This window comes from Melopsittacus undulatus, chromosome Z (assembly GCF_012275295.1).
Source record: "Melopsittacus undulatus isolate bMelUnd1 chromosome Z, bMelUnd1.mat.Z, whole genome shotgun sequence".
NCBI classification, from domain to species: Eukaryota; Metazoa; Chordata; class Aves; order Psittaciformes; family Psittaculidae; genus Melopsittacus; species Melopsittacus undulatus.
In genome coordinates, this window is record NC_047557.1 from 63,153,615 (window position 1) to 63,165,659 (window position 12,045).

At 42.9% G+C, this 12,045-nt stretch overlaps 1 protein-coding gene across 1 annotated transcript in view; it reads left to right on the forward strand.

The window, feature by feature from the left end:
• Positions 1-12,045, forward strand: part of HSD17B4 (hydroxysteroid 17-beta dehydrogenase 4) — a 67,759-nt gene that overhangs the window by 22,300 nt on the left and 33,414 nt on the right. The window contains exons 12-16 of the mRNA XM_005142971.4: positions 2,336-2,442; positions 3,100-3,333; positions 3,763-3,814; positions 5,000-5,071; positions 5,722-5,825. Coding sequence (XP_005143028.1) covers positions 2,336-2,442; positions 3,100-3,333; positions 3,763-3,814; positions 5,000-5,071; positions 5,722-5,825 — 569 coding nt within the window. The remainder of the gene's footprint in view (positions 1-2,335; positions 2,443-3,099; positions 3,334-3,762; positions 3,815-4,999; positions 5,072-5,721; positions 5,826-12,045) is intronic.

The window sequence follows — 12,045 nt, forward strand, 5'->3', positions numbered from 1 at the left end:
ACTTTCTGTTTGAGTCTTTTGTCGTGGTTTAAGCTCAGTTGTAAATCAGCCACAGTTCTTGCTCACTCCGCCCTCCTTTCCTCCCCCCACTGCTGGAGGGATGGGGAGAAGAATTGAAAGAACGTAACTCCCATGGGCCGAGATAAGAACAGTCCAGTAACTAAGGTATAACACAAACCACTACTGCTACCACCAATAATAATAATGATAAGGGAAATAACAAGGGAAGAGAATACAATACCACCTGCTGACCGATACCTAGCCTGACTGAGCAGTGATCTAGCCCTTCTGGGTAACTGCTCCCAATTTTACATTCTGGGCATGATGTGCTGTGGTATCAAATACCTCTTCACCTCCTTCGACCTGCTGGTCACGCTCCTCTTGATGCAGCCCAGGATACGGTTGGCTTTCTGGGCTGTGAGTGCACACTGCTGGCTCATGTTCATTTTCTCATTGACTAACACCCCCAAGGCCTTCTCCACAGGACTACCATGAATTTCCTTTTTGCCCAACCTGTAGCTGTGCCTGGGATTGCTCTGACCCAGGTGTAGGACCTTGCACTTGGCATGGTTAAACTTCATGAGGTTGGCATCAGCCCACCTCACAAGTGTGTCAAGGTCCCTGTGAATGGCATTCCTTCCCTCCAGCGTATCAACAGAACCACACAGGTTGGTGTCATCGGCAGACTTGCTGAGGGTGCACTCAATTCCATTGTCCATGTCAGCAACAAAGATATTAAACAAGACCGGTCCCAACACTGATCCCTGAGGGACACCACTTGTTACTGGTCTCCAGCTGGACATTGAACCGTTGACCACAACTCTTTGAGTGCGACCATCCAGCCAGTTCTTTATCCACCGAGTGGTCCACCTATCAAATTGATGACACTCTACTCTGCTCTTGTGAGACCTCACTTGTAGTACTGTGTGCAGTTCTGGTGTCCTCAACATAAAAAGGACATGGTACTGTTAGAACAAGTCCAGAGGAGGGCCATGAGGATGATCAGGGGACTGGAGCACCTCCCATATGAAGACAGGCTGAGAAAGTTGGGGCTGTTCAGCCTGGAGAAGAGAAGGCTGTGTGGAGACCTCATAGCAGCCTTCCAGTATCTGAAGGAGGCCTACAGGGATGCTGGGGAGGGACTATTCATTAGGATCTGTAGTGACAGGACAAGGGGTAACGGGTTGAAACTTAAACAGCAGAGGTTTAGACTTGATACAAGGAAGAAATTCTTTCCTGTTAGGGTGGTGAGGTACTGGAATGGGTTGCCCAGAGAGGTGGTGAATGCTCCATCCCTGGCGGTGTTCAAGACCAGGTTGGATGAAGCCTTGGGTGATATGGTTTAGTGTGAGGTGTCCCTGTCCATGGCAGGGGGATTGGAACTAGGTGATCTTGAGGTCCTTTCCAGTCCTAACTATTCTGTGATTCTATGATTTGGCTTGTTTGGATCAGGTGTCTTGTCTCTGCTTCCTCACAGCTTCCTCTCCTCCTTGGCAGAGCATGAGACTCAGAAATTCCTTGGTCAAAGTAAACATGACTTAGCAACAGCTAAAAACATTGGTGTTATCAGTGCTGTTCCCAAGCCAAAAGTCAAAACCACAACACTGCACCACCTACTAAGAAGATGAAAAATGATTGCTGCTGCTGAACCCAGGACAGTCTTTCTAACACAAATGTTTAATGTCTATTTTAGTCATATTGAGCTTCAAGGAGCAGGCTGTTCTTTATGGCCTGCGTTTACCATAGCTGAGTTCTTTATCTCTGCCATGCATCGTCTTGTTCGTAATCTTGGCATTGTTCAAGCCTCAGACTTATCTATTTACTTCTTTTTCTGTTTGTTTGTTTATGTGACTTGGGAAAGAAGGTAACCGCTAGGAGTTGAGACCTGTTACTTGTTTTGCAAATCATTTTCAGATAAGTAAGGCAGTACTAATTTTCAGATGTTTATTTCTGAGACACTTCAAACTTATCCTTATCTAATCTTATCCTTCAGGGAATAAAAATATCTTATTATCTTATCCTTAACTTTAGGGAATAAAAATATTTTCTGATATATTCTTCTTGGTGTGAATGGTGGTGTACAGCACCGGTTGTGTTTCAGGCACTTTAATTATGTAGGTGTCATGGTTGACTGCTGGGTGCAGAACTGTTGGAACCTGTGTAAAAATCACTTACCAACTGCTGATGCCTGTAAAATGCAGAATTATCCTCAACTTGCAGATTTATACTTGCTGAAGTTTCAGGCTGTGTCTCATTTTCTGGCATGTTTGTTGTGTATCTAACTGGAGTGTCTCAGCTATTTGTAAGTGATATTTTTTTCAATTCCTTTCTCTAGAGTCCATAAGTGTATTGAGTGATGCTCTTAGTCAGATAGAGTCTCAAGGGAATGTTACTATGAATTCAACAAGCTCTGGATCAGTGGTCTCTTCATCTGTTGACACAGTAAGTAACTCTGTACCAGGTGCACTCAAAGTTAGGTGAAAGCCTTGAACAAAGAGAGTTATGTTGCTGATCAACTTTCTACTCTGGCTTGCTGTCTGCAGAAAGAAAGTTCAGTTTTAAGCTGAGTGAGGAAGCAGAGTAAGAAGCATTTCTGACTACACTATTTTTCTTATTGATGATGGGAAAACTTGAGGCTAAACACACTGAATAATGTAGAATGCTTGTGCTTGTAAATTCTGCAAGCCTTTTCAGTTAGGGTATTCTTCAGAAAATGAGCAGGGTGTGGGCCTTGTTGGGCAATGTGGCTTTGCTCTGTATCCTTCTCTATAGACAGATAAAGTTTTCCTCATTTCAATCTAATTACATGGTTTGTTTTAGAAAAATTGTTAAGCATTGCTGGGAGTAGAGATGTGTGAAGTTATACTACTTATTCTTGAAGTAAATTCCTTGCAGTAAGATGTAATGAATTACATTAAGTTTGCTTGTACTGCAACAAATACGTTAATATTTTATGACACCTTTATTACTCATGCTTTATGTTTACATGTGAGTATAAAGAAAATGCTCAAATATGAATTTTGTTTGTTACGAGAATTATACAAAGAATGCAAGTGCAGTATGAAGTATTATGAAATTTTATCCTGATTTAATTTCCAGGCAAGCATTGTTGGCCGGGAATTGGCTACCAACGTGTATAAATATACTCATCTAGAGCCTATTCTGTATGCCCTTGGTGTGGGAATGTCAACTAAGGATACAGATCATCTAAAATTTCTCTTTGAAGGAAGTGAAGAGTTCTGCTGTTTACCTAGCTTTGGAGTAATTCCTGCTCAGACTTCAATGTTTGACGGTATCCCTTCTCTTCCAGGACTAAATATTGATCTTGCTAAGGTATAGAAGAGTTAAGTGTCTAGTTTTGTTTGTGTTTCAGATAACTGTAGGGGTGGTTATAATTAGTATGTTTGTACTATTAGCAAATTCCCTTTATTGTAGAATAGAAAAATTCAGTGTTTTGTATTCTTATGTCCTAAGAAAATACTAATTTCCTTACTTGTATAACCTGTGTCTTCCTGAGATGAGTGATAATTTTTTTGTTAATTTGTGTTCACTATGCTTTTATTAAACCATGAAAGTTTAACACTTTCTTTGAAAATATTTTCTGTTGGAGGTGAAATTGGAAAACCAAAACAAAACAACACTTGCATTTTTTATTTGTTTATTCTGAACTCTTTCTAAAACGACTATATTTCCTTGCAACTGCAGTGAGGGAAGCAATAAAATGTAATGATTTGTTATTATATCACTGCCTTTTTTACATAGATGCTGCATGGTGAGCAATATCTGGAACTTTATAAACCATTACCAACCTCAGGTTAGTCCTTTTATATTGCAGATTTGATTTCCAGTAAGACAAAAGTTTCTCTAGCCAAACTATAAATGGTAATAGGGAAGCTCTGTTTTCAACTGGATTTTTTCCACATTATTTTTACAAGAGAGGCAACGTGTTGCATTATAGAGGGAATTCTGAAACTCCATTCATGGGATCAGGTGTTGCTTTTCTATATGATAATTTGTAAAACCATACCTAATCTTTGACCTTTGATATAATAAGCAAATACACTAATTGCTTTTGTATTACTCTTATAATTTGGTACTAACTAGCAAAACTATAATTCTTTCTAGAAGGTTGTATCATAGAACTTTTGGGATGTTTACCTAAAAATATTGATTGCATCTGTGTGCCTATAAGCAGATAAGATGATGTATGTAAAGAAGGAATGGACATCTCACTGAGAAGATTTGTCAAAATTCTCAAGATAGTTAGGGCAGCAGCAAGCTCTTTTTCTGGGTTTGGAACACTTGAGAGGTGCTCCTTAGATGCATACAGGATATGTATGCATATGTCCATTTTTCTTAATTAGTAGTTTTAAAAACTAACTTTTCCAGACTGTAGAAGAGAGAAAAAGAGCATGCAACTATTGCTAAATGGCATAATTTCTTGTTGAAGCAAAACTATGTGTGAAAACTGTGTTGACTTCACAAAGGTCTGATAGTAATGGATTGACATTACTTCATAAAACCTTTTGTTTCCATAGGCTGCTTATGTAAACTTACATGCTTATATGCCCCTCTAGAGCAATAACCTCTTTAGACGCAAACTTCAGAAACCTACAGGCCTGTGCCTTGAGCTGAGCTTCTCTTCTGTAGAACTGTAGTTGTCTTATCCCTCTCAAAATCTGTGAACAGTCCTTAAGTGAGTTCAGCTAAATTCGAAGTTAGAGATATATTTGAGTCTGAAATGTGATTTGTGTTTAGCTCTGAATACGTAAACTGTAGCAAGGTTCTATTAACCCTTCCTCCCCAAACTTAAATAAATAAAATTCCTCACATCTGCAAACTAGTATTTGCAAAGATTCTCGGGCACTTTAATTATAATCATTATGATCACAAATACTGTGACTATTATCATTATTTTAGTAAGGAAACGTAAAGAGTGATATGTGGACTTCATTCCTAGAGGAAAACCTTACATGTAGATGATGTTCTTTTTTTACAGGGCAGCTAACTTCAGTTTCAACCATTGCTGATATTCTTGACAAAGGATCAGGAGCAGTCTTACTTATAGATGGTAAGAAATTTATAATTTTTGGAGGAGAGTGCATTAAAATTTGACAGGCTCTGTTTTTAACTAGCTGTACCAGTAATTGCCAGCCTTTCCATAGTGAGGACTGTTAGCATATTAAATCTTGATGAGAACTGAGAAATTAGCTAATTAGCAATAGCAGTGTAAATGTATAATGTAACTGTTCTTGGGCAGTTAATGTACTGAAATAAGAACACTTGTAAAAAAAAAATCAGAGAAAGTTTGGGTTTTTTTCCTGTGTAGGCAGAGTAGTGCACTATGAAATCTGAACAGGATTCTTTAATAATAATACTTAGTCCTATCTGAAGGCAGCCTTTTTAGATTCTGCCACTCTTCAGCAAGTGATTGTGTATGCGAGTGTGTTTTGTGGGGTGGTTTTATGAAGTCTAGTTAGTCAATTTTGATGCTTTCATATAGATAAAATTCATGATACTATTATTTGAAACAGATCATTAGTTGTCGCTAGTCAGGAAATGACTTGCAACAAGGAGACATGACAGTTTGAGCATTGTCCCTTCAGTTGTTAAGCTTTGTTATGTTTGAAGCTGAACTTTTCTCTTGTAACAACACATGCTAGCTATATGAAAAAGGAGATGGAAAGTAATATATGACCTCCTTCTTTTGTTGTCTTTCAGTGAATACCTACTGTGGAAAGGACCTAGTGTGTTATAATCAGTTCTCTTTGTTTTTTGTTGGAGCTGGAGGATTTGGTGGAAAACGAACATCAGAAAAGGCCAAGGTAAATTGACGCATATTCATATAAAAAAAAAAACAAACACCCCAAAACAACAAAAACAAACAAAAAAAATGCCCAACAAAAAACCCCAAACCCACAAAAACTAACCTACTAAATACCCATGGACACGTAAAAACTTCTGTTTGCACTAGAAAAAACAGTTGCTATTTCAGCTAGGAAGGATCAGCTGGCAGTATGGATCCACAAACTCAAATGGAATTTAAATTCTTCTGTTCACTGAAGACCCTGAGTGAAAAGGTACTGTTAAGGGCCTGGGAAACCAGTGGCTTTGTTTTGACAGTTGGGGAGAAAAATGAATTGCTAAATGTGCAGCTGAAGAGGTATTCCTACATTCAAATATTTGAAATTACAGATATGGAATATCCTGACAGAAGACAGAAAAGGAGATTCTCTGGAAGATGTTTAGAATCTAAATTCTGTGGATTTGGAAGTAGAAAATGATGCCTGAAGTTAAAATAAAATTAAAAATCATATAAAACGCACTATGATGTGGCCAGAGTGCACCTCTAGAGGATTTGTATTAGATCTTTTAGAAGGGTCTTTTGAAACCATCAGTATAGCAGGCTATAGTCTGACCTAATTAATTGAATAGAAGTGGTAAAATCTGTTCCATGTTGTATTTTGGGCTGTGCCAAATTCATTAAAATCCTACTTCTTTATGTCAGATGGAAGATGCTATGGCAAGAGTCTTACTGACTCTTGGTTTTATGCAACCCAAATACAAGCTTTGCAAACAAAGGCAGCTTTTTGTGTTTCGATTTTTATTTAGTTAGTTACTCCAAATCATGCTGTCCATTAATGTGCACATGACCAAAGTTCCTGATTTCTTGGAAAGATTTTATTTCCTCACTCTACTTTTGATGTGAAACATTTTTAGAGACCTTTTAGATCAGAACAAGAACAGAAAATTGGCTTTTATTTTTAAGTCTTGGTTTTCTCAAATAGATTTGGGAAACTTTAACTCTCACATGCAGCTTGAGGAGCAGATTTTTTGGCTGGATGTGTTTGATCATGGACAGCAAAGAGAGTGACAAACAGATTGAGATTTTAGGTACTTTGCATAGGGGCATACTACTGAGTTGTTGAATGGTCACTCAGCAGAGTCCTGATTTAAACCTGTCTCATCTCTTTTGACATGATCACTTTTCAGTTTCTGTCTCAGTGCTTACATCTTTAGTCGAGAATATGTGTGTCATCAGATTAGCAGTATAGTGTGTTCTGCTGCTCCACCTCAGACATTTGCTTTGCTTATGTTTAAGGGACTGGGGGGCTGTTTATGTTTAAAATAAAGTGATACTAGTGATAATTTTACGTGAATGTTTGTTTAGTAACTTTTCATGTGTTAAGTTTGTGCCAATAACTATAATAATATGTTAATGTTGCAGGTTTTTACTCTAGTAAAAAGACGAGCTTAGTAAAAAGCTGAGAAGTACTCAGATCCATGATGTTAGATTTGAACTTGCAGTTTCTGAAGAGATCTCTAGGTGTAGCTCTTCATAAATCTGTGTTTGCAAGAAAGAGGTTTGGAAAGCGTAAAGAGGAAAAGAGATGAATCATAGAATCATAGAATAGTTAGGATTGGAAAGGACCTCAAGATCAACTAGTTCCAACCCCCCTGCCATGGGCAGGGACACCTCACACTAAACCATTATCACCCAAGGCTTCATCCAACCTGGTCTTGAACACCGCCAGGGATGGAGCATTCACCTCCTCCCTGGGCAACCCATTCCAGTACCTCACCACCCTAACAGGAAAGAATTTCTTCCTTATATCAAGTCTAAACCTCTGCTGTTTAAGTTTCAACCCGTTACCCCTTGTCCTATCACTACAGACCCTAATGAAGAGTCCCTCCTCAGCATCCCTGTAGGCCCCCTTCAGATACTGGAAGGCTGCTATGAGGTCTCCACACAGCCTTCTCTTCTCCAGGCTGAACAGCCCCAACTTTCTCAGCCTATCTTCATATGGGAGGTGCTCCAGTCCCCTGATCATTCTCGTGGTCCTCCTCTGGACATGTTCTAACAGTTCCATGTCCTTTTTATGTTGAGGACACCAGAACTGCACATAACACTCCAAGTGAGGTTGCACAAATGCAGAGTAGAGGGGCAGGATCACCTCCTTTGACCTGCTGGTCACGCTTCTTTTGATGCAGCCCAGGATAAGGTTGGCTTTCTGGGCTGTGAGTGCACACTGCTGGCTCATGTTCATTTTCTCATTGACTAACACCCCCAAGGCCCTCTCCGCAGTGCTGCACTGAATTTCCTTTTTGCCCAACCTGTAGCTGTGCCTGGGATTGCTCCCACCCAGGTGTAGGACCTTGCACTTGGCATGGTTAAACTTCATGAGGTTGGCATCAGCCCACCTCACAAGTGTGTCAAGGTCCCTCTGAATGGCATTCCTTCCCTCCAGCGTATCAACAGAACCACACAGGTTGGTGTCATCGGCAAACTTGCTGAGGGCACACTCAATCCCATTGTCCATGTCAGCAACAAAGATATTAAACAAGACACCACTCGTTACTGGTCTCCAGCTGGACATTGAACCGTTGACCACAACTCTTTGAGTGCGACCATCCAGCCAGTTCTTTATCCACCGAGTGGTCCACCTATCAAATTGATGACACTCCAATTTAGAGACAAGGATGTCATGTGGGACAGTGTCGAACGCTTTGCACAAGTCCAGGTAGATGACGTCAACTGCTCCACCCCTGTCCATCACTTTTGTAGCCCCCTCATAGAAGGCCACCAAATTGGTTCAGGCAGGATTTTCCCTTAGTGAAGCCATGCTTGCTGTCACCAAGCACCTTTCTCTTTTTCATGTGCCCTAGCATGCCTTGCAAGAGAATCTGCTCCCAGATTTTGCCAGGCACAGAGGTGAGACTGACTGGTCTGTAGTTCCCCGGGTCATCTATTTTCCCCTTCTTGAAAATGGGGGTTATATTTCCCTTTTTCCAGTCGTCAGGAACTTCACCTGTCTGCCATGATTTTTCAAATACGATGGCCAGTGGCTTTGCAACTTCATTCCCCAGCTCCTTCAGGACCCATGGATGGATTTCATCAGGTCCCATGGACTTGTGTACATTCAGGTTCTTAAGATGGTCTCGAACCAGATCCTCTCCTACAGTGGGCCCAAGGTCTAGGTTTTCACAGTCCCTGCGTCCGCCCTCCAAGACTTGGGTGCTGCGGTCAGAGCCTTTGCCAGTGAAGACCGTGGCAAAGAAGCCATTCAGAACCTCAGCCTTCTCCAAGTCCTGTGTAGCCAGTTCTCCCGAAAGTTTCCGGAGGGGGCCTACATTGTCCTTAGTCTGTTTTTTAGCCACTACATACCTATAAAATCCCTTCCTATTATCTTTAACATCCCTTGCCAAGTTTAACTCTAATTGGGCCTTAGCTTTCCTAACTTGGTCTCTAACTACCCTGACAACATCCCTGTATTCATCCCAGGCCACCTGTCCTTGTTTCCACCGTTTATAAGCCTCTTTCTTCCTTTGAATATTTCTCAGCAGCTCCTTATCCATCCAGGGAGGTCTCCTGGCCCTCCTGCTGCACTTCCTTCTAGACAGGATGCAAGACTACTGAGCTTGTAGCAGGTGATCCTTGAATATTAACCAAGAGTCTTGGGCCCCCTTGCCCTCTAGGGCTATATCCCATGGGACCTTGCTAAGCAGGTTCCTGAAGAGCCCAAAGTCTGCTCTCTTGAAGTCCAGGGCAGTGAGCTTACTGCATGCTCTTCTCACTGTTTGAGGACCTCAGATTCGACCATCTCATAATCGCTGTATCCAAGACTTCCCTGGAGAGTCACATTTCCAAAGAGCCCTTCCCTGTAGGTGAGCACGAGGTCAAGCAGGGCACCTCTCCTCGTCGGCTCCATTATTGCTTGCAGAAGGAAGTTGTCTTCCACACAATCAAGAAACCTCCTGGATTGCTTGTGCCGGGCCGTACCGTCGCCCCAGCAGATGTCAGGGTGGTTGAAGTCCCCCACGAGAACAAGGGCCTGTGAGCATGAGGCTTTTCCTATTTGTCTGTAGAGTTCTTCATCCACAGGTTCCTCTTGATCAGGCAGTCTGTAACATATCCCCACAGTAATGTGTCCCATCACCAATTTCCCCTTAACCCTGACCCACAAACTTTCTGTTAACTGATCACTTGTCCCCAGACAGAGTTCCATACTCTCCAGCCTATCCCTAACATAAAGGGCAACTCCCCCTCCCCTCCTACCGAGCCTGTCTTTTCTAAAAAGCCTATAACCCTCCATTCCAACACTCCAGTCAAAGGAGGCATCCCACCATGTTTCGGTGATGCCTATTATATCATAGTCCCGTAGATGTGCCCATATCTCTAATTCCTCTTGTTTATTCCCCATGCTATGGGCATTTGTATAGAGGCATCTGATCCGAGCTCCAAATGAAGCCAGCTCAGTGGCTGGAGTGGCTAGAATATTACTACATTGCTCAGAGTATTTCTTATAGGTGCTGGCAACTGACTGGTGTGTTGGGATGGAATGATGCTCCCCTCCCCCAACACAACTAGTTTAAAGCATCCTTGACAAGTCTGGCAAGCCTCCCAGCAAAGCCACTCTTCCCTTTCTTTATCAGAGCAGTTCCACCAGCCCCCAGTAGGCCTGGCCTACAGATGTGGGCCCCATGTCCAACACACCCAAACCCTTGACTATGACACCACCCTTTTGACCATTTATTAACCTGTCCAATCCTCCTTGCCTTTGGAAGGTCCTCCCCTGTGTCTTGGAGAATTGTCTAAAAGACTATCTGAGCTCCAGAGCCCCTGACCACCTCTCCCAGAGCTCTGTAGTCCTTCTTTATACTCCTCAGGCTACTAATATCTATATCCCTAGCACCCACATGTATCACTAGAAGCGGGTAATAGTCCGTGGGACTTACTAGAGCAGGCAGCCTCTCCACAACATCTCTGATCCATGCCCCAGGTAGGCAACACACCTCCCTTGCGACCGGGTCAGGCCGACAGATGAGCGCTTCTGTGCCTTTCAAGGCAGAGTCCCCTACTACTACAACCTGCCACTTTTTCCTGGCAGCACCAGTAGAGATCTTGTGTACCAGTGCACCAGCCGACTGTTTCTGAGGCAAGTGCATTTCCTCATCAGCCCCCTGCAGGACAGCAAAGCGGTTCTGGGTGGGTACAGCAGATTTAGGAGGAAGCCCCTTGCTTTTAATTGCTCTCTTCCTCCTTTGGTTGTTTTTTTTTGTTACTAATTCCCAGCTTCCCTGATCAACAGCTTCCTTCTTTCCTCCATGAGTTAGAGGGGAATCTTGAGGCCCCTGTGCTGTTTGGTCCTGGAGCAAGCAGTCCTGCTTCCTCTCAGCTTCCCTGACATCTTGCAGCTTACTGACAGCATCCCGTAGCTCAGCCACCTGCTGGAGGAGGACCTCCATCAGGGAGCAGCGAGCGCAGCCCTGCCCATTCTGCACCTTTCCCTCACCAGACCAGTGCAGGCACTCTCTACACTCCAAGCTCTGCACCGCAACCTCCCCACTTACCGGCTCTGTCTGGGTGCCTACACTGGCCACCACCAGGGCGGCCGGGGCAGAGCTCCCAGACCGGACCCTGGTCATACAGCGAGTGCTCACCATCCCGCTCGCCTGCCCACGCGAACTGCCGCACAAACTGCCTCAGCCCGCTCTGTTTGCCCGCTCCTGGTTGCCACGCTCCCTGGGTAGATTTTTAAGCACTCACAGTTGGTGCCACTCCTCCTGTCTCCGCTCCCAGTGAGTCACCTCCTCGTGGTAGCTGAGCTCTTTGCAAGTCCTGTCGAGGACTTGAGGCTCCCTCCTCAGTGGCTCTTGTTGCTCTGTGGTGAGGCTTCTGGATGCTGATCTCCCCTGGCTCCGCTCTGGTGCCACAAGCGTCCTTTCTCAAGCCACCCCCCTCAGCAAGCATTATCGCTTCTTACTTCCAGTGAAGGGGAACTCCTGCATTTTGGGAGAAAGGGATCAAATGACAGGCAGTGTCACATGAACACCTAGTGTGTACGTCCAGATACATGAAGCAGCATATGTGTAGGTAATGTTCTGCAGGTTTTTTATAGGATTTTTGGATGTAAACTTACAATTTTATTTACTTAAATCTCTATCAGTCACATAGAAGTTTTCTGCTATGTAACCTTACAGATCAAATCTTGAAATGCATGCTGCTTCAAACAGAAATGGCAAAAGCCTCTGTGCAGTATAAAA